Source organism: Tympanuchus pallidicinctus, unplaced genomic scaffold (assembly GCF_026119805.1).
Source record: "Tympanuchus pallidicinctus isolate F22 unplaced genomic scaffold, pur_lepc_1.0 scaffold8, whole genome shotgun sequence".
NCBI classification, from domain to species: domain Eukaryota; kingdom Metazoa; phylum Chordata; class Aves; order Galliformes; family Phasianidae; genus Tympanuchus; species Tympanuchus pallidicinctus.
This window is the reverse complement of record NW_026294802.1, coordinates 28,233,515-28,260,224: the sequence shown is the minus strand read 5'-3', so window position 1 is coordinate 28,260,224 and position 26,710 is coordinate 28,233,515. Positions and strand designations below refer to the sequence as shown.

Below are 26,710 nucleotides of genomic sequence, written 5' to 3'. Positions count from 1 at the left end.
AATGCCGCCTGACCCATAAGAGCATTGCAAGTGTTATTTAAATTAAAGCCAGGAAGAATACACTGTCTTAGATGAAAGCTTGATATATATGAGTGCAAAGTGTTAGCAGACCCACACCCATTTGCTACACCTGAAACAAATCACAACCTACTCACCACAGAATGAAAGACAGGAGTGCTTTAGGGACTCAAGAGAGAACACATCCCTCTGGAACTGAGTATTTCCAAGAGGACTCAGCAGTGTTAAATATGTGACGAAAGCTAAGCCTACCATGCAGGGTTAATGAGAGATAAATTTGGCAGTGTAAGAAAAGATCAAGTGAGCTGAAGTTCCTGAGTTGACAGCCAGTCTTCTTGGGCATTGGTATCTATGAGATGTACCAAAAAAGAGAAGGACAGAGTTTATAAAGAGTTTATAAAAAATAAATTTGTAGACATCTGTCTGATGCACAGAGCTACCAAGTTTAAACAATTCAGATGTAAGTGAAATTGAATTGTGGGACAGATTGTTGGTGAATTTGGCTTCACTGACTAAATAGGGTTAAATCAGTTTCTAATTCTATTTCTTCTAATAATTTTAAGAAAAAATCTTCTTTATCTAAAATAATCAAAATATATTTGCTCTCAAAGCCCCTTGTTGCGATTAAACTCAGATTATTTTGATATACTAGATACATATGCAAAGGACAGATTTTAAGGAGCTATTTGCATTGCTTATCACATGCTTTAAATGAACGACATGAATGAGGAAGCTTATATATCTTTCCAGTTAATGCCACTATAGAGACTGTCAAGACTGACTTAAAACTTTTTCCCTTTGGAAATTCTTTTATTTTTGGAGAATCAGAGCTGCTGATTTCAAGGAACAAAACAAATGTTTACTCCTTTTTCATGTGTTTGCGGACTTTGCTAAGATGATTAAAGCCCTCCTCATATCCCAAGTCCTGAATGGACTCATCAGCGAAGTCTGTAAGACAGCACCCTATGCTGAAAGGCTACAAGAAGACACAGAGAAAAAATGATTTTTTTTTCCACTCATGTCATAATTCCAAGTTTTCAGAGATTATTAAAGCTCTTCTGTTTCAGATTAAGGATAATGCTTGAGCATGTCCTGTAATGATCCATTAGAAATAACTGAGAATTGTGCGTTTCTATCTCAGGTCTGAGAAAGTGTGCACAGGCTCTGTAAGGACTGGATGACCTCACTGGCAACTCAGAATAAAATGGAAGAAATGATGTGACGAGAGAATGTGGTATGAGAGGGTTTATCCATTTTATTGCCCATTGCGTAGTGAGTGTAGAGATAGTTGTGTTGTTACTGAACTATTGATTTTAATCAAGGCATAGATCTTCAATCATGAATAAATTCCTGTTCATAATTATAGGCTTTGCTGTCACATGTCTCACACTGGAAAGACACATTGTTCCTCTAAAGACATGACACCCTTAGTAGAAAAATGGGAACCTCATTGTCCATCCACAGATTTGTGCATTGTTCAGGAAAACTACAATTCCTGATGAAAACAGCTGGATACAATTTAGGAAAGTTCCTATTCATCACATTCTGGATTTGCAAAATAATGTTTAAATCTGGCTTCCATTTCTCAACTTCAAAATATAGAGTTGAAAAGAAGTGGCTCAAGATGAAAAGCTCAGGTTTTGATGGACTTGTAGGAATAAATGGTACTATCCCAACTGTAAGAGATGTATGGTGTCTATGAGACAAAGGAAGTAAGGAAACACTGAATTCATTTTATTTTCTGTTTTGCTTCACCTATATTTTCCCACCAATATCTAAGTTTAGCCCTACTTCCTACTACTTATATTAGAACATAGGGCAATGAATCGACACAGAACAATAAAATGGAACGTCCTCAGAATGATTACAAGGACACTGATTGCGAGCTCGTTATAATTTGTGTTAGTAACACTCTTCTCTTGAGAACCATCTGCCTTTGTGAAAATGTTCACAAGTTTTACTACTGGTGTGTTTTGGACTGCAAATTCGTTCCCGATGTCTGTATCTTACATTTCATCCAACCAGTCACATGGCATTGCGTCTGACTTAGCTACATAGTAATGTAACAAGATAAAAAAGAAAGCAAATCATGAACTTGAAACAGAAGCAAAATCATCTTTCCAGCTGGTCTTTCAAACACAGAATTAATTAGCAGAAATGAAGAATGGTTCAGAAAGGATTTGCAAGCAACAAGGGAATTCTATCCAAAACGCACAAAGGACCCGAAAAAGTCAATTAGCATGAGGAAGATCTGGTGAATTTTACTCTTCCCTCAATATGCTCTTTGTTTAGGACTGTTTGATGTCATTTTCCATGTCAGTTCTCGAAGAAAAAGCCTGCAAATTACCTGCAGTGCACGACGATGGGCCCTCGGGCAGGTGCTTCCAGCCTGTCCTCCTCTACATCCAGCATCAGCTGCAGCAGTGGCTGGGCACTGTCAGGTGTTTTGTGGTCAGGCCAGGATGTGTACCAGTAGTGTTTCACACTCCGAGACTGACTCCCTTGCTGGAAATAGCATCAAGGTTTTTTATGCATGCTTGTGGTGAGCAGTTCTTTTTATTTTTTCTCAATGTTATGGTAAGAATGTCAAGAGAGATTTAACAATTTGCTTTTATTAGACTGAGGGGATACAACTGAGGGGAACAGACATGCTTCCAGGGACACAATTGTAAGCAAGGTTTGTGCACATGAAATTTTGGCTGTTTTTCCAGGTATGTAAACCGTGCTGAGCCCATTCTGTATTGTCACCCAGTTTAGACTCTCCAGCAGAGACTGTTGCTACTTCAACAAGCAAAGAAGGTAAATACAAGCTATAGTAACTTGTATGCTTCCAGCCTGGCAATATGGCTTTGATCCACACCTGGCAGTCAGAGCTGAACCAAATCTCCCCAGATCTCCCACGTCAAGCAAATCTCCCGAGGTCATCACTTATTTATTGCAAAGCTCTATCGGGAGGAGCTCGTGATGGAGTCCTATAGCACATAAGCATTATATGGGCAGTAACTTAGCATCATGGGAGCATCTGCCTTATTTTGCACAGTTAATGTTTAGTCAGAGCCATGAAACTATGAAGTTTTCCTTATGCGCTCCTTACATTTTTAGTTTCTTAAATGGGCTATAGAGGCACCCTGCATATAACATGGACAGCTTATCATTTTTTGGCTGATGTTGTGGTTCTTTCATTAACTAAGATCCCTTTACTTCATCTTGGCAACACTAAAAGAGATTCAAAGCAAATTTAATTCAAGAGAGTGAAATCTGGATGTTTTTGAAGCCTTTTTTTTTTTATTGTCAGAATGATACAAAGCAGCAATATGATGTGTTCCACAGCTTTGGTCTCAATTATACCTTGCAGCTGCTTCACAGCTCAGTTACTTCTCTTGTAAAAATGTATGCTCTTTGAAAAAACAGTTTAATTTTATTTAAAATTGAAAACATAAAGCATTAGTAACAAAGCTTCTCAGATGCAGATTTTTACCTTTATTGTGAGCTGACGGACAGTATAGTTCTCACATTCTTGCACACTGTTAACAAGGACTTCAACCTTCCCATAGATTCCTCTTTTTTCTGGCCAATAGAGCACACACTTCTGGAAAGCAAACATTGGTCTCGTCAAGAAACTAGATTCTGGAGCCACGTTAATTTTTACACAGAATTTCTCTGCCTCAAAAGCGCAGATGAATTCAACCAAAGCGTTACTGACAGTGGAAGCATTCCTAAATAAGACATCCTGGGCTTTTTAATTAAGGACTTAGGCCTGATTTTCAGGATCTGAGTTCTCAAATATGAATCTCTATCACTGAATGCTTACAACAGCTGTTTTTATTTTTAAAATCTCACTGAGGTTCAATTGAAGGAACTATTTTATATATTCAAAAATTGAGGATGATTTTTTTTCCCGAAACCTGAAGATTTATTAAGTTTACTCTTTCTAAAAGGGATTTTCTCCTGAGTAAGATGTTTAGAATTTGTCCTGCCCTCACAAGGCTTTTTATCCTGTTTACTCTCCTGAGCCACGATAAAACAAAGCGTGCAGATGTGCCCTAAGTGCTTACTGAATTCAGCCATAAGTGTTTTGCCTAAGATGTCATCACATCACTATTATACACGGAACAGTCTTGCTACAGTTACACAAAATTAGATTGAGAATTCTTAATGACTCGGTAGTGTTGTATTATTTCAGCAGTGTATCTGACAAGAGTCTCCTGAAAAAATGATGAAATAGTATCTTAAGAGTGAACATTATTTTTCCCCTGCAATAGTTTATTTTCAGATCAACTGTAACTTCATATTCATTTCCACTGAAGTATCTCTATGCTTGAAAGCAAGCATCCCTGTCATTTAAATACTTCCCTAAAAATAGATGCTCATTAAGTCACAAGTATAAAGTGTGTGAGAACCACATTTTTTGAAACAATGCTCATTTATTAAATTAAAACATAATGTCTAAAGAAAACATTCTCTTTAATATTCGACACAGATTAAAAACAAAACAAACAAACAAACAAAAAACCCAAAAAAATCCAACAGTGAGAGAACAGACAGTCCTATAAGAACAGGAATCCCCCAAATTGTTTGCATTTCCTCAAAAACACTTGCTGAAGGAACAGTAGCTTACACTGCACAGCAAGATGATACAATCTCTAATGCAATTAATTGTCATAAAACACAGATCCCAGCAAATTCTGCTAAAAATGAGCCAGAAACACATCCGACTGTGTTCAAAGTAAATGCCAGGCTTTACCTCCAGGTGTGATCTTTCAGCTGCTGCTGATCCCACCAGCTGATAGAACTGAATGCAAACATCCCTGCTGTATAAATACTTCTCTAAAAATAGACGCCCATTACCTTTAGAGTGCAAGGTGTGTGACGGCCACGTTTTCTGAGATAAAGCTGGCCAATCTGGCTGGTTTCGTTCAAATCAGAGAGTTTCATTCAAATGGAGAGTTACTCGAACATCTTAAATTCGGTGTCTCCCCAAGGACACCAAGAATGGCAATAAAATACTCAGAAAACTGTATGAAAAAAAAGCATTCACCAGTTCCACAATCACCCCATGTGACACACAGCTATTATCATCCGCGAGATCTGCAATTCATGCCCCTCCCTGGGAGTGTAGTTTTCAGTGCTAATATGGGAAAAAGTCTAAATACACAATTGTACCCTGACAATCAACAATAGTTTGGTCAACCCCTGAGACTTCTTGATAAATGAAAGTATGCAATGCGGGCTACAAAGCCTTCAGGGTGTCCTGAAGTTTTTCTTGACTCTTTCCCAGAACTGTAACTGGCAGCTTGTGCTGGGTGGACAATGAAACGGGACCGTCCATTACAATAACTTTCATTTAACAGCCCATCTGCATTTAATGAGATACAATGGATTATTTTTAACACAGTCTCCATGAAGCTTTTTTTAAAGTTCTTCTTGTTACTGCTTTAACAAACAGCTTGAAAATAGAGTTGGGACCAGATATGTAAGAAGCTATGTGGGGAAATTAACATTTTTGAAGGTTTATTTTAATAAAGGGATAAAGGCGAAGGTGGGAGGGATAAATAGATCAGATAGACAGAAAATAATATAGAAAATCCCGGGAGCATAAGAAAAAAAAATTGCCTCAAGCTATTACTTGAACCTAAAAGGAAATTCCACTGGTCCCAGGTCAGTGTATTTTAGACCTGGCCAAAAGCCAGATGCAGTGGTTAAGAAGGCTGTTCTGTAACCTCATGTCTGTAGTCAGTAAAGGCTCATCGCCCACTGTATACACCTGAAAAATGGAACAATTCACTTGCTGTTATCATGATAGTCCCCACTTTTTTTTTTTTTTGCTGATCCTGTTCCTTCTGTTCTTACAGGCATCTTAGCATTCCTTTAAGCACATTCATCCTTCACAGCACTTTCTAAATAGGTCACAGATTTGTGAGGTTGGGGTTGAATTCTCTACACAGTCAGCAAACACGTAAGAGCTATGAGCAAGATACTTTAGAAGTTGCTTAAGCTAGAAAAAAATATCCTCAACCAACTTGCAAGCCAGCAAGAAGCTGGGACTCTTCTTTCTTCTTGTAGAAAATCTCGTCTTCCAACCATCTCTCAAATTCCCCCTCAGGTCGCAATTGCACTGAGTAGCAATCTGCTGGTACTCTCAGCTAATGATTATTTATTTCTGACCTGGTGCCTGACCCTGGCCCATTCCCTGGCCAGAACAGGAAGTTCATACAATAAACAGCATCTCACATGACTTTTAATTTATTTTGGTCTTTTTTCCTGCCCTCTCTGAAGGGCCGTAGGCTTAGGTTCTCTTCATCCCCTGTTCTGCTTCCTTGCATCCCAGCCCTCCCAGCTGGGCTTTACATATCAGCTCTGGAGGTGGATCTCTGCAACTGAATGGGACCTGGCTCCACCTCGGATCAGGACTGGCACCTGCTGTTTGCCACTGTCAGCCTGTGATCAGGAGCATGGGATTTTGAACTTGTCAGAACGTTCTTCTGTTACAGTCTGGTTCTCCCAGACAGCTCTGCTGAATGGAGAAAAGATTGCTCAGCTGATGGATTATTTACTTGCTTTACTTTCTCTGAATTTGAACTCCATGAACAAAATTGGTTTAACAATTCTCAGACATTTGTGATGGTGCTTTCTTTCAGCTTCAGTTCTTACCTTGCTTATTTTTCCTTATGGCTGTGACAAGAAATTTATACATTAACAGCTTCTATCACCAGACAAACACACAACTAATGAATAATTAGGAGAAAGCTTCAGTTCCACAATCCCTTTTTACTCCTGCCCTCTATTTACTGCCAGTAACTCAAGCACGAGAGATATACTTTAGGATGGATTGCACGATTTGCATTTATATACAAAAATCCTCAATGTTAGGACCTAATCTTCTTAAGTTTTTCCAAAACCTGAGACATCTCAGTGGTGCCGATACTCAAATTATGACTACTCTTTAAAGATGCTTATGTGAACTCTGCAAAAAGTACGGTTTCTGAATTCCAAAATCTATTTTGTTATGCATAGATAAGAATGCCTAGAGGCCAAGGGAAAAATGTTGCAGAAAGAGTGATATGAACTTTAAATAGTGAGTTAACAAGATTGTCCTAGATAATTTCTGACAACAAGATTTCCGTAATCTGAGTAGAATAAACATGCATTGTTTGAAGCATCTCTCAGTACTAGTCCTTTATTTTTGCAGAATGCTGCAAATACCTTTTATTTATGCTTCCCAAAATATGTTTCCTGATTTACAAGTATTGTTGCTAGTATATTTTAAAGTAAACAAGATGCATATTATCTGTGGGATACATAGCATGACTATGGTTATATTGCTCTGTTGTCTTGAATAAACAATCAGTAATATATGAAATTCACATGTCTTGTTGATAAAACTTTGTAAGAACATGTCTTATTAGAAGATTAGAGATGGCAACCTTTTGTGGGTCATTTAGCCCATTCATTAAGAGGTTGAATTGTCCTCTGCAGGTTACTATGCTTTTTCCAGTTCTGGTGCCCCTAGCACAAGAAGGACATGGAGCTGTTGGAGCAGGTCCAGAGGAGGGCCACAAAAATGATCAGAGAGCTGGACCAACTCCCCCATAAGAAGCTGAGAGCATTAGGGCTCTTCAGCCTGGAGAAGAGAAGGCTCTGGGGAGGGCATATAGTGGCCTTCCTGTACCTGAAGGGGGCCTACAGGAAAGCTGCAGAGGAAATTTCTATTAGGGCACATAGTGACAGGATGAGGGGAAATGGCTTTAAGCTGGAAGAGGAGATTTAGACTAGATATCAGGAATAAATTGTTCACTGTGAGGTGGTGAGACACTGGAACATGTTGCCCAGTGAGGCTGTGAATGCTCCCTCCATGGAAACATTTAAGACTAGGCTGGATGGGGCTTTGACCAACCTGGTCTGGACAGAGATGTCTCTGCCTATAGCTGAGGGGTTGGAACTAGAGGATCTTAAAGGTCCCTTCCAACACAAACCATTCTATGATTCAGTGAGGTCACCTAGATTAGTTGAGATACATTTTAATTCATATTAATCCTAAAAATTAGAGCCTAGAATTCCAAGTTTTTAAAATTATTTGTTCAAGTAGAAGTTCTCCTTTACAAGGGCAGGCTTAAAGAGCTGAGGCCTTTTAGCCTGGAGGAAGCTTTGGGAAGACCAGATAGTGATCTTTCAATGTCTGAAGAGATGCTATAAGAAAGAAGGGGACACATCTTTGCAGCATCTGTTGTGATACGACAAGGGGAAATGGTTTCAAACTAAAAGAAGGGAATTTTACAGAATCACAGAATCACAGAATCACAAGGTTGGAAACGACCTGCAAGATCATCTAGTCCAACCACCCTCCCATTCCTCTTAGTACCACAAGCACTAAACCATCTCTCGTAGCTCCTCATCCAGGCGCCTCTTGAACACTACCAGGGACGGCGACTCCACCACCTCCCTGGGCAGCCATTCCAGTGCCTGACCACCCTTTGAGAGAAAAAGTTTCTCCTAATGTCCAACCTACACCTCCTCTGGTATAACTTCTGGCCATTTCCTCGGGCTCCTATTTGCCTGGGAGAAGAGGCCAGACCCTTTTGCACCACAGTCTCCCTTCAGGAAGTTGTAGAATGCAATGAGCCTCCTGAGCCTCCTCTTCTCCAGACTGAACAATCCCAGCTCCCTCAGCCGCTCCTCATAAGACTTGTGCTCCAGACCCCTCACCAGTTTCGTTGCCCTTCTCTGGACATGCTCCAGGGCCTCAAGGTCTTTCTTGTAGTGAGGGGCCCAAAACTGAACACAGTACTCGAGGTGTGGCCTCACCAGTGCTGAGTAGACTGGATATGAGGAAGAAGTTTTTTACAATAAGTGTGGAGAGGCACTGGAACAGGTTGCCCAGAGAGGTGGTGGATGCCCCATCCTTGGAAACATTCAGTGTCAAGCTGGACTGGGCTCTGAGTAACTCAGTCTAGTTGTAGGTGCCCCTGTTCATTGCAGGGGAGTTTGATTAGATGGCTTTTAAGAGTCCCTTTTAATGCAAGCAATTCTATGATTCCTTTGCTATGCACTCTCCTTGGACAGGCAGATTTCCAACCTGTTCAGACACTGCGTTCACTTGAGTAAAAGTTTCACAGATTCTGTTTAAAATGCTACAGACATCGTTTATTATTATTATTCTTGCTTACAAATCAATTTTCATTTTTCGTAAGAGTTCAAAATGAAAAAGAACCCAAACAATAATTTTTTGTTCCATGTTTCCTCACACAGCTAAAATATGTATTATATTTTGCTTAGCACTCTACTTTCAAATTATGTTTTCATCCATTTTACAAAAAATCTTATCACAGTGAGTCCTAACCATTTTTAATCTTAAGAAGGAACTAACTCCATTGGAATCTGTGTTTACAACCATTTTACACGTTTCCCCTTCCTATGGCAAATTCATAACCTTGGTATATTCAACTAGGGCATTAATGTCCCAAATAATTATATTTATGCTAAGGACATAACTTTATCGATGAGCTTACTGTTTTCCATATGTGTTTTGTTTCATTTTAGAGCTCCCTCTCTGTATGTTAGTTAGTACATTTTAGTACATTACAGCTGAAGTGTTGAGTGATACATCAACTGAGGAATGGGTCCTATACCTATGAATCTGATCTGGGGGTTTGTTTGTACAGGGCTATATGTGGAAAAGCACATGGACATACTTTCAAGTATGAAGGCATTTGTATGCGTGAATATTACAAATGCACCTCCCCGAAAATGAGAGGAATGCAGCAGACAGCAGAAAAAAATAATCAAGTGCTATTACATTAATTTTGTTCTTACCCTCTCCATAGGCAGCTAATGCTTTAACAGTTAAATTAATGTGGTTGAGCTTAGCAGTTAGCCAAAATGTTTTCTTTTCAATAGCAGATCAAGGCCTAAGAATGAACGCACTAATGGTGGGAGAGTTCCTAAGGTTTCTAGACAGGGCAGGACAGCTTGTGCAAACACAGCCTCTCTCTATAGCCTGGGAACTACTTGAGATTCCACCCCCCTTTCTATTAGGAGGAAATGACCACTGGCAGGCCACAACAATGCGGATAAACACCAGAGCTGAGGGACTGCGTAACTCAGGTAAACACAGGGCTTCCTGACACGTTGGAAATCACTGAGCATTTCTTTCAAGTCATTCTTCTTACACAGTGTCAGATGTGAGTGTTTAAACAGTCAGCATTTCCTCAGTGAAATACTTATTCTTTTGAGCAGTTACATCGGGGTGAGTTTCCTATATTTTCAGAAGTAATGCTTTTAATGTAGGCTTCTGGGGACTAACATGAAAAGTCTAGTTCAAAACTGCACCTGTTTTGGAAAGAAATCTCTGGATGTTTTCCAGCACCAATCTGTATTTTATATGCACCTTTCTTAAAATCACCTGGATTTAAAGCCACTTCACAGGGAAACATGAAGAAGTGCTTCATGTTTCCCTGTGACAAAGAGTCAAACGGTGGTCAAATGCAGAAGGAAGGAATCGAACAAATCCACCTTTAAACTGAGCAGTGAGTTTGTGTGCCTTGGAAATGCACACACAGTCTTAGTCCCCTGATCTCTGAGACTGGGAACTGTGTCCGAAAAAAATCAATCTCTCTGCCATCACATTCAACTGAATTTAAAGTGCAGGGTGGTGAGTAAGGCAGAGGCAACATGGCCCTTGTGCTTACCTGAAAACATGCTGAAACATGGTAGAAACACCTGCCTGGAGTAGGGAAGCGCTACTTCATCTAGAGCTACTTCATCTATCAGTTTGGACACAAGAAAGAAGGCGAACTCTTTTACACCTGTCTCTCTTCTGCCACAAGCCCTATAAACCACTTCTGTAACTTTCAAACCCTCAAAATAGAGCTTTCTTTTGGTTGCAACTCTCCAAATCACAGGAGAGTGGTATTTATTTCTCGTGTGTGGCAGTAAAATCTGGCACTACCAAGGAAAGTCTGGCAAAAATGTACACAAATACTAGATCAAGCTATTAAAGATATAGTTGAGAATCACTGAAAGTCACTGCTTGTATAACAGGCAGCTAGATAGCCATTAGCCATTCAAATGCAATTGTCACCTGCAATTGGTGTTAAGGTAAAGAGCCATATATTTCCATTCCAGTTAAGTCTCTCCATGGGTACTGGCATTTGGGAGACCAAACCACATTTCTGGGATGATCTAAATATTCTGTAGTATGTGGAATTATTAGAAAACTGTTGTTATAGCAAAGACTAAACTTCAACCATGCCAAGAAACCTCTAATTGTGATACTACCCATTTGTACATCTATTCTTTACATAACAGAAAGTAATCAGCAAGACGCCCAGAGGCAACCAACAAGTTAGCAAGGTGTTTCTTAATAAACTATGAACCCAACAGCACAGATTTCAAAAATGTAATTTCTGCCTTTTTTTTTTTTTTTTTTAATATGACTCTTCTGATGGCTATGCAATTGCAACTGGTGGGTATGAGAACACTGACGTTTTTTACATTGCCCATTAACACGTATTTGAGGGCTGGTTATCTGCTGGTTTTCTTTCAAATCTGCTAAAGTTCATTCTATAGCATGCAGCACTATTGGAAAAATTTCTTGGTTTGGCTAATTGTCATACCTCATTTTTTTCTTTCAGCTTTGTGATCATAACAATGACAGGGCTGTCCTCTTGCCAAACCATCTGCCAGAAGTCATTCACAGTATTAATCATGGGTCCCTGTGTTGCAATGAATGCCTTCTCTTTACCTCCATATCCCTGGTTTAGAAACAGGCACAAAAACATTTACTTAAAATTCATGTTGTCAGTCAAAGTCACAGGTGAAGATTCTAAGCAGAAAGAGGAATCTGGAATTAAAAAAAAAGTAAGTTATTTGAGCTGAAAGCAGTCAGAGCAACAGTAGAGCAGATCAGAAAATTTTCAGTAGAACAGTTTTTCCTCTGGGAACTACTGATTCGATGAACTGAAATGATCCTAAGCATACATCAGACCCTCTCAAATTTCCCTGCTTACTTGGCTTCTTCTAGCTTATTCTGTTCTGTGAGGTATTGGAGGTTTCTATCATCCAATGGTACTTCAGTTCATGATTTATACTGCTGCAGTGTTTGCAAGATAGTTTACAGTCAAGATGCCATATTAAAAAAATGAGAAAAATAAAACTTTCCTCTGAATCTTCATGACAGGAAACAAGATTTTAAATGCAGGACTGTTTGCAGAGGCAAAGACTGTTCACTGCATCTTTGCTAAGGGAAAAGTACCTTTATGAGACCTTACAGGAGGGACAGCATCAGTGCAGGGAGTGCTGAGACACAAAGACAGGCTGGGTAAACAGTGGAGAACCAGAAGGGAGGGAAAGGCAGGAAGAAATAGGAAAAAAAGAGACTGCCTTTTTATTCTTCAGATGAAAAGGAGAACTTGTGAGTTTAGGCAGTGGCAGAATGCCCAACAGCAGTGCAGATTAAGAGCAGCCTGAAGAGAGAGAATGGAGATCTGCTTGAGGTGGTACGGGGCCCTCTAACCACAGCTATTCCTTTTGGGTAGCTTCCTCCCTGCTCACACCCTTCTGCACTGTTATCCACTGTATGGAACAACAGGATAGATCCTCAACTGGTATAAACAGTTCTCCCTCTACTGACCAATTTGACTGAATGTAGTTTGTCAAAGACAGGTGTGTCAGGACCCCAGCCAGACTCGTGATTTCATTTCTTGAGTTGGATTTTTTCTGCAATTGCTCACACTTCTACAAGTGACAGCAGAAGAAATCATGGTATTTTGGCTTTCAGGGTGATGGCACGAAGGACAGGGATATTTCACAGGACTCAAAGCACAGTCTGGCTGATGGATGAGTTGTGCTGTTACCCTTCAGAGACAACTGCACTGCTTATTTACAAGGTGATGTCCTTCATACAAAACACTGAAAGGACAGGATGTAAAATGAAGCAGAGTAAGAGGTGTAGTGGATGTGAAAATGCATATTCATATCCTGCTATTTAATTAAGCAGCATTATTGTTGAGCTCAGAGGCCATAATTTCAGTTGCAGTAATATGTTCAACCCAGCTGAGGATCTCTAATCAAAATATTTGATTTTCCATGTAAGGGACTATAGTCCTAAAACATTACTGAAGTATTTTCTTAGTATTGTCTGCCACATCCACTGTGTCACAAGAAAGCTCTGTGTGTGTGTCACTGAGGTATAGCTATCATTTAGAAATAATAATTTCCAACAGTGTGCTGGTAAAGTGTACACATCATGCAACCATTCAATACAAGGTATAAACAGGTGAATAATGTGCATCTTGGTGCACACATGGATATTTAATACATCTGCTTACAATTATTTTCACAAACTTTTACAATATTTGTTTAATTAACTTGTGATTTCAGGAACGTGAATTGCTAGAGTATGAAAAAGCCATGATCACTGAACTTGTTTGTAGATAACATGACTGCAATGAGCAATCATGGAGCTTATATTGCTGTTGACTCCGATCTTTTCTTTATCGAAATATTGATACGTCCTTCCTGTAAGGCAGTAAGACAACATAAAACAGTAAATACTGAAGTAAACAGGAACAGTAATGCATGTATTTCTTAATATTTTTAAATGTATTTGATAACCTTTTTCTTATTGCAACTATTTTAGCACATTGATGGCTGTGTGGTCTTTGGTACAAACAGCTCGGGAAATTATTTCTGTCACAGCAATGTAGACAAAAAGATTAGGATTTATCAATGAAGGTGGATAGGAATAAAGTGAGAGACACCTTGGCAAAAATGGCTATTCAGGTGGAAAATCAAATATTGTCACAAAAGCACAAGAATAGTGTACATTTACTTACCCTAATGTAGTTAGCATTTATGTAGGTACTCAAGGAGTCAGATGGATTTTTTGGTTTCAAATACACTCTGCTTAGAGGATCTAAGAGCATAAGGAAGATGGAAATTGAAAAGAAAACCCATAATTAGAAGATTTCTATAAAGAATCAGAGACTCGTTGAAGAAAATAACCTATGGTTATTTGGGGTTGTCAAAAGCACTAAAGCATTATGTATACATTTTTTTCCACTACAAAAACTAATCACGGGAAACTAAGGACCAGTGCACGTTGCTGAGCTGTGTAGAAATGTCTCACCTAACTGCAGACATCAAAGCAATGCTATCAGGTCCAGACAATGCTCAAGCATGGTCTAATCCGCCTGTGCTGAGTATCCAGCTGATCTGCCTACACTGTCTTTGAAAATTGCCATTCATCTTTACAGGACCAAATATACCAAGTCCTTCAGATTCAGCACAGATACCTCTGCAGGAAGCTGTACTGTTTCAGTGACTACTTGGATTTAATTTAAGAAGAGACTCCTCTGTGTGGAGTGAAATCAGCCATGTTTTTACATCAATGTAATGTTCACTAAAAAAGCCTGGACTATGCAATCTCTATCCTTCCCTTTGTTCCTGTGTTCTCTTTTGACAGTTTGGGAACATTTGTGTGTAACAGAGTGGAGAAAAAAAATATAGGAACATTTTCCTTTATCATCTTCCTTTCATTGTCTTGGATGACCTAGAATGGAATGAGGTGCAATTCTGGTATCTACAGAGCTAAGAGGTACTAAATTCCACCTGCAAACACATTTTTTGATTGCTCATTTGTGATGAAGTGATTCTCCTTTCAGAATTAAGGGCAGTAAATTCACAATCAGAAAGAGAAAAGGAGGGGAGCGAGATGCCTACATTGCAGTATAGAGGCACACTTTGGCTATCTGGCTTTATTCACATCTTTCCTGAAAGAATACTCTGTTTTTTAAAAAAATGATACGGAAATATTTCTCTACTGAAAAATATTCTTCCAGCTGTTTCTTTAATTATTTAAGTAGAATCATCAGCTTTCTTTTGTTTTGGAAACAGTCTCTGGAAAGCTCATTTGCAATGCAATTTAGACAAATATTCAAAGATTCTTAGATGGATGCTGAACTGGAGGGTGGTGAGAAAACTTCCTGTGCTACAGCAAAACCTGATATTTTCTTGTGTGACTTTTCACCATTTTTATGAAAAGACAAAAGTTTTGCAAATCAAAGGAAGAGAAGGGTGATCCCAAACATACTCATGCCATTTTATCCCTAGAGCTGAAAGGGACTTCTGGGGAAAGGAGTCGAGCCATTTCAGGACCCAGGCCTGAGTTCTGAATGTATATTTCATAAAATGGGCAAATGAATGAATGCCTTTTAATTCAGTCTGTGCATGGAAATCTTGTCCTTTGTGTTAAAAGCACAACATGAAGACTGCTTAGTTTTTTTTTCTCCCTTAACAATATGAAGGCAGGAAATCTCTCATTCCTTTTCAGCACAGAATGATTATTAGCCACTTCCACAAGTGCCTCAGGCTACGTGGCCTTGAAAAAACATTCATTTCCTCTAGTTCACACACTGCCTCCAATTCTGATACGGCTTGACCCCTACCTTAAAAAACCTCTTCCAAGCAGACTCAACATCCAGCTTAACCATACCTTGGGATAGATTCCTCTAGTATTGAGGATCAGCTAAATCAGTTGCAGAATTTATGAAACTCTCCCAATTCCAATCAGATAAGAAAAAGCTGTTTTAGAATAGTGATTTTTTATAAATTAAGTCTTGATCACTTCTGAAATAGAAAATTGCTGTACACTTAGCTCAGAAATGAGGAACACCTGAGCACTGCTCAAGATCCAGAGCCACTGCACAGTCATTGCACACAAATGGAAGCAATTAGCTTACTCCTGAATGACAACTATCTTGGAGGTAATCATCTTTTCCTCAAGGACGGCAAAGCCTGAGAGTCTGAAGCTACAGGAGAAAGACAGACGGTGGGTGCAAGGCTGAATTCATCAACATGTGTAAAACATCTTGAAACGCAGCAAGGCTGTTAAATACTTGGAATTGCCAATAAAAAATGCCACCTACAATAATGACTGTGCCAAAGTTACTGCTGTTTTCTTCCATACGTCCAGGAAGTCTGGGACAGTTTTCTCATTAAGGCACTGGTTAATGCAGAAGAGGCTTCCTTTAACTCCATCTTTAACAAATTAATACTGGTATGAATTTACCAGGCTCGAGGGAGTTAATGATCTGTAGCTTGCCCCCATAAGACTAGCCCATATAGGGATCACATCATAGCATGGCTGGCACTGCCAGACAGCTTCCCCTATGCTGCAAACACTGGAGTTTCATCCACAGCAAGAACATTGCTTCGTCATGAAGACCCCCAGCTTCATGCCATTGCACAAGCTCTATCCTACTTGAGTTCATTTTTTTCGTCTTTCATTTAGACTGCTACTATGTGCTAAATTCTTTAGAGCATGGGTATGTTTGTTTTTGTAGTATTTGCAAGATAAGTCACTTGTTTGCCTTAGATCAGTTCTAGTTACCTCACTGACAGTAGGACTGAAAAAGTGTAAGAAGGGCTGTCCCTATGGCATTTCTCTTTTTTGGGTAGGAAAAGAAGCTGAATATGTTTTGGGGCAGACTGCTGTCCCACTCGCAGCCCAAAACAGTCAGATAGCTTTTAGATATCAAAACATTTTGAAATTCACTTCTGTTTTGCTTGGTTTTGTTTGCAGTCTCTAAATCAAATACGAGTAGCGATATTCTTTGATAAAGATTGCACCACAGGACAGAGAAGAATCCAGACTGTATCCCCAGTCTATGCCAGCTGGGGAGTAAGCTATTAAACTTGCAAGTATCGTAACTACCTCAAACACTTCATATACACAGTACCTGTAAACTACACTGAATTTTTTAATTTTGACTGAATCATGTTCCAGCACTTCCATTACAGTCCAGGATTTCCCAAATCTAACTGATTTATGGTGGTGAGTGCTTCTGCATTTTAAAACTTGCTTCAGCATTAGAAAATAATTTCACTGATGCAAAGGGAATTTTTCTTAATTTCTAAAAATAAGGTATGCCAAATACCCACTTATGCTATTAACTAACATTAATTATTCTATTAATTATTCTATTTTATTCAATTACAACGCTATTGACAAATATAGTAGTTATAATAGTAGTGACTACAACTAGAACACATTCTGTCAAATCACGTGAAAATACAGAAACCCTTTGATGAAAACACGTTAAATTTGCCTAAGAGCAAACTTTTTTTTTAATATTCTGTTATGCAAATATGATTTTTATCTTTTGTCTCTGAGAGCCTGTTGGGAATCCTATGGCCTTCACAAGGGAGCAGGACTGGAGCAAATAAGACACCAGGGAGCTCAAAAATTCTCAACATCAAGAGAATGGTTTCCCAGCATCTGCCTATAAGCTTGTGTAAGAGATTGCCTTGTTCACGTGATTTAGATTTAAGTTTCCCCTTGTCTTTAAATGGAGTGTCACAGCCAGTTTTAACACAAGCAATTCAGGAACAGCATATGTATTTGTGGACCTGCTTTGCATCTTCATGTTACTGTCAATCTGCCCTTCTGCAGTGACTGCTTTCATGCATGCTCTTGCCTTGAGTGTTCTTTTTAAGAAAAAATAAGGAGTGATGCCCAGGTATGTTGGATGTATGTCACACACAGATACCCACTCAAACACTGTTAAGCCACTTGTCCCTCTGTGAGCAAAATCCCACACCTGCTCTGAAGCACCACAGCAATCCTCCTTCTAGTTTGAGGTGGAAAAGTGGAGTAGAAAGGGGAAGAAACACATGTGTTTGAAGCTGACTGCATGCTGTGAGGACATGTGTTAGGGGCTGCAGGAAACAGCTGGTGAAGGTGTGAAATAAGATGGTAAAGAGGGAGCATCAGGGCTGGTTTTCCACTACAGGAACGTAACTGTGATAGAGCCTGGGGTAGGACTAGCAACAAAGGAGGCCAGAATGCTGAGGGGATGGCAGGGGAATGCAGTCAAAGATATGGAGAGGGCTTTCACAGGACTAATGAGTGGCATCTCAGTCAGAGGGATGGATAAAGAAACAGTGACCCCAAGGAGCAGTCCAGCGACTTGTCTTTTCCTCACTGGATGTATTAGCATATTAATATATAGCAAATAACACTCAAAACTTACCGAGAAATCCTAGTGTTTGTATATGAATGTTGGCTATACTACACTGCAAACAAAACATCTTTCATAGAAATGCAATGTTTCCTGCACTTTGGAGTTTTCCACGTATAACTGATTTCAGCAGGCAGTAATTGTACACATGCTGGTGCCTGCCTGGGTAGTATCTACTAACACTAGCCTGCCCCCATGCTCCCTGTGACAGAATTATCTGTGCTGAAGTTATCTCTTAGAAAATGAGAACATCCCAGTGCAGAGGGTGGAGCAGGCAGGATGGGGCATTTTTAGAGATAATCCATCAATTCCAACATCACTTGTTACCACAAGTGACACACCACTGCTGGGAATGGAAAAGCTGACATGGGTGCACTGAGCAGTAGGTTGATATCATCTGAGCAGGAAACCAGAAAGACCACTCTATTTAATGGTGCTGATTGTTTCCAAGCCCTTTTGGACTGGATGTGGGTGTGTGAGTATTTATTATGAGCATGTGCCTCGATCCTCAAAATATCTCCTTTGAACATGCTTGGTGCTAACACACACCAGACCTTTTGATTTCTGTCAACAAGGGTTACGAAGTGCCTGTCAAAGAGTAGCTGGGATGCACATCAGCAGTGAGCTTTAACTGAAAATGTGCCTTCGAGTCAGCTGTGCACCCTGACTGGCTGGAAGTGAGAACATGAAGGCATTCTAACTCTCAAAACTCATAAGCATCAACAAAGGCCCAGCTGTCATAACCCAATTCAGAACACATGCAGCAGTGAAGCAGGTCTTCTCGCACTCATGAGGTGCTCCTGAAGGTGAACCTGATGCTATAGGCACTGTAGAAAGGGAGATATCTTTCTAGAAATGTTGCTCATCAGGCAAAGGCAGGCTTGAGTGATAACCTGGCTCTATTGCAGTCAACAGCAAGCTCCTGTTTTTGTCAAAGGGGTCAGGATTTCAGCCTCTGTGCATACCCTGTTGATGCTGATCCAAACTGTTGGGGCTACTTAGTTTTCTAATTCCTTGGTAATTGATAACTTTCATTCAATTGCTTTCACCTATTTAATTCCCTTAAACATTCCTCTGTTTTACTCAGCTGCATACAGCTATCTGTTGATACAGATGAACTGACCTTGAAGACAGTGGGAATTTTGCTGGTGGCTGAAAGGAAACAAGGACTCAACACAATGCATCTTTTTCCCCAACTGTGTATCAAATCACATTTCTGAGGCTAATCAAGCAGTTGAAGGCCATCATTTCTCATTCGACTGCAAGGTCTTAGGATGGTGTAAGCAAATTACAGTGCATACAGGCTCACTGGGAGAAATCTGGTCATTCAAAGTGTGTGAATTTGCATGACTGACATGTAACATAGTCCAACAAGGACATTATAGAAATTACTAGAAAGCAGTTTCCTAGTGAATAGAACATGCTGTAATTTAAAAAAGTATTCTTCATTCCAAATGCAAAACTGTGTTTATATTTCGTTGCGGGACAGTTCCTAAAAATTCAGGATCACTGAACTTTTCCACTTCAACACTATTAAATGATTAATAAAAGAATTGGAATATCTTGGCATCCCTCCCCAGAATGGTATAAAAATAGTTCAATTTCAGAGAAACCTGTATTTTGAAGGAAAACTATTCCACTGAAAAGTTTTCAATCACCTCTAATTATAACAAACCAATTGTTACTATGACAGAAATAAATAATTTGGGCTGATGAGAATACAGACGCAGTATAGCAAAGCAGTAGCAAGTTTACAGCAACAGTGAAGAAGCACTATGTTCTTATAATGTAAATGTGTTTCCACAAAGCCATGCAGTGCATGGAGAAGAAAAATACTTAAAACAAAACAAAGTGGACTCAGAAAGATGGAAGTCCATTATGAGAAAGGATAGGATGCAATTTCTCTTTTAGTCTGGGCAACTTAATGTAAGACACAATGTCTGCTAGTTTGATCCAGCTAGAGAGAATTCAGTGAGGGGCTGCACTCTGCCCAATGGTGCAGGCTTTGATAGAGGCAACAGCCTCGGTCCTCTCACTCTCCAGATCAGGGGAGCTGCTATGAGGCATGGCATATCCATCTCAACCTGTTTGCCTGAGCTGTCCTCTAGATTAAAATCAGCATACACCTAGGCTGCATTTCAGCATGTGGTTGGGATGCAGCCAAAGTGTGCATCTAATGACTAAGGCATCCAGGCAGAATCCTGCACCGGTCAGTCCCCCAGAACTGGATTTTTGCTTGCTTTCTGCATAGACTAAAAAGACACTTATGAATAGGTGCACAGCAATCGAAGATAAGGACAACTAACTGTTCATGGCAGTATGTTCTCAAAGCAGACTGAATTTCATAGTAGGGCTAACTCACTTACTTGGCAAAATTGTTTTATAGCGGTTTTTAGTTCCATGACTCGGGATGTCAATTTCTTTGGGATCCACAAAATTCATTGGTATTTCCTATAAAAAATAAATTAAATCAGATTGGTGTTTCCAAAGGAACTGTACAGGAAATTATCCCCAGAAGGCCATCTGCTGTTACACAACTGTCTTTTGACATCAAAGTTATTAAGAAAAAAGTGGTTCCCACCTCAAGTCTGTCAACACCCTTCCTTTAATAAACACAGGAGTTGCATACTGAAAGGGTGACTTCCAAGGAACACTTCTGATGAATTATTAAAGTCAAGGTTTTTTAGAAGATTAGGAGATATGCTAGAAAACACAATAGTACTAGAAAAGTGGAGTTGAAAAGTGCAGTATCATAGCAGGAAAGAACAGCATTTTGTATGAATGGACTGAGAGCTTTCAAGATAATTAAATAATATTTTACTATATATATTTAAATTTTGTGCAAAGCCCTTAACAACATCAGTTAAAGATCTTACTTGCTTTTTACAGCAATGATTAGGCCTCTGCATGCAGTAACTCAAAAGCATATAAAAATAAAAATAAAAATCTATTTGCCTTGATTCTCATTTTGAATTTTGAGCCTCTGAACCACATTACCTCCCTTACATCTGAAGTTGTGAAAATAACTGATGTGACAATTTGACTTACAGTTCATACTGAAAAACAATTTGGAAAAAAAAGTAAAATAAAAATACTCCTAATTTACATTGAAGAAAATGCTTCACTTGGTCTAAGGGGGAGGAAGAGTCATTTGATTTTGAGGTCTCAAAATACTGTTAGTGTTCTTATGGTTGAATGAAAAACAAGCAAACAAACTTTGGAAATGACAAAATGAAACAGTTTTTCTTCTCTTCCCTTCCCTCCTCCCATGATTGACATTTACCAGCTAAAACATGAAAGATGTTTCAGTTGATTCAAATCTTCATTTTTTCCCCAATTTATTTTGTTTTTGGCCAGTGCTGTTTAAATTATCTTAGCGTATGAACATGATCTTTGTTAAATTAATACGTAACAGTAATTTCTGGAGATTTCAGAATTCTGTTATTAGCCTGGGAAATTTATCCAAAGAGATAGTGGCATATTACATAATTGCCTCTTGCAGACACATAGGAACTTGAGGAGGCACGAAAGGTACATTCTTACTCTGTACAGTGTGGACTTCTTTTGACTTGCACCACTGGAAAATTTACTCAAATATTTTCCTCCAAAATCAGCCAGTTTCTAAATCCAGAGACCAAGACCTGACCAGGACTTCAGCAAAGATCAAATGCACGGCCACCATTCTTCAGACACATGGCTCCTGTGTGCTTTTGTGAGACAAACAGGGACATGGCTCTGTTTCTTTCTAGATCTCTTCCTTGCTCTTCTACTGAGTTCTCAACAGAATGAGTCTCTGCCTCTTTTTTCAGGCTAGTAAAAACCATGCTGCTAAAATCCTTTTTTTCTTGCAGATTCAGTTCCATTTCCCTGCACTGCCATCCATGCGATGCCTGTGCTAAGGGTAGGATCTTAGTTGTAAAGCTCCACTCCTGCATAAATCTCATCTAACTCCTCCAGGTCAAACCATCTCTTCCCTGTCCTACTTCTGATGCCCCTTCCTTCATACTCACTTCCTTTCCCCTTTTGTACCCATATCTATCCTCTTCCCAGTGGTCACCTCTATGAGGATCTTCTCCTTGGCCCATGGGCTCTGAAGGCTGCCAACTAATATGGGTTGTGAGCACCTTGCACTCACCTAGTGGCTGAGACTCACTGGTCCAGTAAACTCAGTGTTAACATCACTGGTTCTGAAAGATGTTATTGCTGAACTGAACAACAGGAGAGGGCAATACGTTAAGCTTCTGTGTAACAGAATCTATGCTGGTTATCTGAAGAGTCTAGAAAAAAGATGTGAGGAAGGGCCTGCACAAGTGATTATTGTCAGTGGGGCTTTTCCAGTCACCTAGCTGTCTCCTTGTTGATGCCTTTTGAAATTTTAAAATAGTTCATTAGTTGGCTAGTTACTGACAGATGGAGAAATGCTAGCAAGCTCAAAACAGGAATGTATTTCTTTGGCCAACAATGTCAATTAATAATATTAATTACTTACATCCTGTAAACACTCTGTAGCCAGTGGGCTCCTCCCAGTATTAAGTACTTATGAGTCCAAGGGCACAGACAGAAATCTGCCAGTGCACTATGGATCTCAGCCACAGACAGGTCACTTATTGTGAGACTGGCTACGAAATGCAACAGAGGATTCCAGAATAAAATTCAGGAGTCGATGAGGAAACCATCCTGCTAGTGGGGGGATAGATAAACCCGGCTGATGGCAAAACGCATGAATTTTGTGTGAATAAGCACACAAAATCTGTAGGTAACTAGACAATGCACATCAAGCTGTTTTACATAAATGTATGATATTTTAAAATAGAAATTTATAAGCTGAAGGCAGTTGCACTCATGTAACTATAAATTCATATGCACGTAGGCTTTTGTTCTTGGGCTCCTCCACCTATCTAGGTGATAATGTTCTAATAACAGGAATTTTGGTTCATGTTTGCGTTCTCAAATGCTACATCCATTCATGCACATAAACAGATATGACTTGGGTCTCTGAGAGCATTCCAGAAAAATTGGCAAAATTTAGGAAAATGGAGGCAATCCAGTTAAGGATTTGCTATATTCATGCCTCCTTTTTGATGAGAACCAAGTTTTGCAGATTCAACTATCTCACTCTTTCCCATACAAAACTGCCCTTTCTGAAATTCCAGTGTTTCAAGAACTGAAATTTCTCCGTTCCATCACCAAGTTCTGAAGTTCTTGTAAGTAGTAGTAAGCTACTAAGCAGATACTTGCTGGATAATTTATGTTTCTTCTTCATTGCAGATCAGGTATTTGAGTAAAAATATCCAAACTTTCTGCTAACCAAAAAGAAAACAAACGAACAAAAAAACCAACAACCAAAAAAAAAAAAACCAGAACAAGAAAATAGCATTTTTGTCTTAATAAATATTGTGCAAAAGTATTTTGAACATTTGATACTGACAGTTAAAAAGTAGAACTAATACCCCTCTATAATGGTAATTAAAATAATTCTTTAAACCAAGTGTAACTCAAAAGATATCATCTTTCAGTTTTCCATTGAAAACTTCGAACATCATTTCTCAATTTTCAGCATAGTTGGCACTGTTTTCATGGGAAATAGTAATTTTAGTCTCAAAAAGACTTTCTTGTTGTATTTTCTTAGCTACTTAAAACAAGCTGACTGAGCAGAATGAGTGACGGTTATATATTGTGTTCCTTATATGCTTAACATTTCTACTAAAGCTATTATCCGTAGCCAGGAAGACATTAGACAGAAAGTGTACAGCAGCCTCATCTTAAAAGACGTTAAAAAAAAAAATCTAAAACTGGAACAGAAAAATCGTGATCTTCAATACAATTCTCTGGAGATATGGAATGGCCAAAGTTGCATTGTGTCCTACTGAAAGAAGAATAAAATACGAGCATCAGTTGATCCAAAACCAAGCAGGGATGTTGTGTGAGAGGATCTGGGTACATGAGATTCTATGAATAGGCCAGCTTGTTAGGATACAGTTCATAGAGACACGGGAACTTAAAACATGAAAAAATTGTTTCTCCAAACCTTCCAGCCTAAGCCACAGAATGACAGAAAATGGTCAATATAAATGGTGGTAAAAGAATGTTGGATGCTTAGAATTTTTTCCATGTGCAGGCTAACCAGTTGCTAGTAAAACAACTTAGCAATTTATTTTTCCAAAGCAAATGACTTTCACACTAAAGCTCGTCTCTTTAAAAGAGAAAAAAAAAAAAAAAAAAAAAGCTAGACTGTTTCATAGGGATGCAATCATTCATATTGATAACTAGTCTTAGATGAAACTCATCATTTATTTCACCGACTCACATCCTCAGACTTTTAATAAGAATTGAAAGCCTTCTATGTCTTTGTTAGACCTGTGTCAGTTTTGCCTGTTTGTTTGCTAATGAATTATAAAAACTAAAAACTTTAGGCTAAGGTTGAGTTCAGTAGTTGGGTGCGTTAGGTGTAATGGCGATGGAAAGTGCAGCAGTAGTAGCAAAGTCCTAGGCTGCAGCAAGTAAAGGTCTGCTCAATTGCAACAGCCATGGGCAGAGAAATAAAGCAAAGAAGCCACTCACCTTTGGAAGGCCTCAGGTACACAGAGATCTCCAGCAACATACTCTTGCCTCCACTGCCAACCCTTAAATGAGGTCTGGGAAGGGGCAGATCCCGGCTCCACCCACTCCAGTCACTCAGGTGCACTGTCCCTGGTTTAGCCCTGCCTTCCTACCAGGTACTCAGTCACTGCTTCAAGCCATGACTTAGCATTTCCACTACAGTTTGGTTTGGCAGATCTTGCACCCTCTGATAGCAAGCTTTCTGAGAGAACTGTAACAATGGTATGAGCCTTTCTTTGTTTTGAACTGGCCACCCCAGAGTGTTCTTTTAGCAAAAACCACAATGAATATTCATCCTTGTTTGCTTTCTCAATACTGATGGTTTTATAGGCTTCCATTAGAACTGCTTTCCTAGTCAGGAGTCCTTGACTGAGTCTATTTAATATCTCGATACAGAAGCTGCTCTAGCCTGTGATGATATTTGCCATACTTGTTCATGTGCTTTGGGATGGAGTAATCAGAACAGCTTGCATTTGTGACCGTTATAATTTTTCCACCATTGTAAAGATGTTTTCTATTTTATTCTTTACTTCCTTTATCACGAGTCAGCCTTGTATTTCAGAACCCACTGAAGTATGGAGAACGATTTCCCCCTGAATGCATAATGTTTTATTTATCAACCCTGAATTTCATTTACCTTGCCACACTCATTTAATCCTTCTGGAACTTCTTTGAAGTCAGTTTCTGATTTTACTACCATTCATAACAGAATATCATCATCAAACTTTATCACCTTACTATTTAACCCCTTTTCCAGATGGCTTTTGAGCATCTTGGTCAGTTTCAGCTCCAAAGTAGATGTCTCTGAGATTCCGGTGATGACCTTTTACTCTAAGAAGCATCTACATCTCCTACAAATCCTTCCTATGTTGCAAACACTGCATTGTTTCTTCCCCACTGTACTGCATTTGCTCATATATCCATTGGCATCTTTCTCTATCATAATTCTTTGCTGTTTCTCTGACACATACATCAGATTTACAGATCTATAGCTATTTGGATCTCTTCTGGAGCCCTTCTGAAGAAGGACTTGTAACTTTTGTTTTTTTGTCTCCTCGGATACTGGGACCCAAATGCTAAGCTATATCTGCCCTGTTAATACATCAGTAATTGCATACATGAAATCCTCCAGGGCTCCTGGGTGAATACCAGCTTATTCCAGTGATTACCTTTTATTCACTTTATTGATCTGTTCTGTTCCATTAACACTTCAATATCAGACAGACCCTTTTGTGATCTATTTTAATCTACTTCTGCCACACAAGTATGAAATTCCACACATTCTTCTATGGTTGACCACAGATGTAAACGACATAAACACTCTTCTCCTATTGCCTCATCTTCTCCAAGTCTTTTTTTTATTCCTTTGATCTATTGATCCTTGTACTCTCCATTTAATTTTGTGCTTTTGATCTATTTAAAAATAAAGCTATAAGGTTTTCTGTAAATTCAAAACTTTTTTTTTGACCTGCCTTATTCAGCTTTCACATTCAGCCGGCTTCTGTTTACATTCAGTTCTATGTTTACAATGTTTTGTAAACATTATCTCCTTATATCTGATAAACTTTTTAATCTGTCTCTTTTGCAGTACTGGTCTTTTTTCAAGTATTCTTCAAGTAATTCTTCAAGTTAATAACGTGTTTTCCATGAGTCAGTTTTCCTGCTGTGATTTGTTTCATCCTGGTCACTGTCTTTGTTGTACATTCCTTCCTACCTTTTAAAATATACTAAATACACTTATAAGAGTCTTTTCTGGTTGTTTTTTGGTTTTTTTTTTTTTTTTTTTTGGTCTTGAGTATATTAGGCCCATACTATGGAGTATTTGCTAAGGACATGTTAGTCTGACTCAGGAGCTGCTTCTCTTTTTATGGTGTCTGTGTTTGCTCCAAAAATGTCATTTGCAGTAACTAAAAGTTTAGTCTTTGAATTATAAACATTACTAACAGGTGATTACATAGGGATGAACAAATTCTCCAATTATTACTGTGTTTTCTGTCACCACATCCTTATGATCTCTCTGAAACTGTCACAGTGTTACTGCTGGATGTTAGTACCACAGGACTAATGCAACTTTC

The 26,710-nt window shown here is 39.0% G+C and overlaps 1 protein-coding gene across 1 annotated transcript in view; it reads right to left on the bottom strand.

Annotated features, from left to right (window-relative positions):
- The window catches only part of PTPRR (protein tyrosine phosphatase receptor type R), a 145,256-nt gene that overhangs the window by 8,595 nt on the left and 109,951 nt on the right, over positions 1-26,710 (bottom strand). Inside the window, 5 exon segments of the mRNA XM_052668998.1 lie at positions 2,366-2,523; positions 3,497-3,607; positions 11,631-11,768; positions 13,851-13,930; positions 20,402-20,486. Of these exon segments, the coding sequence (XP_052524958.1) occupies positions 2,366-2,523; positions 3,497-3,607; positions 11,631-11,768; positions 13,851-13,930; positions 20,402-20,486 (572 nt within the window).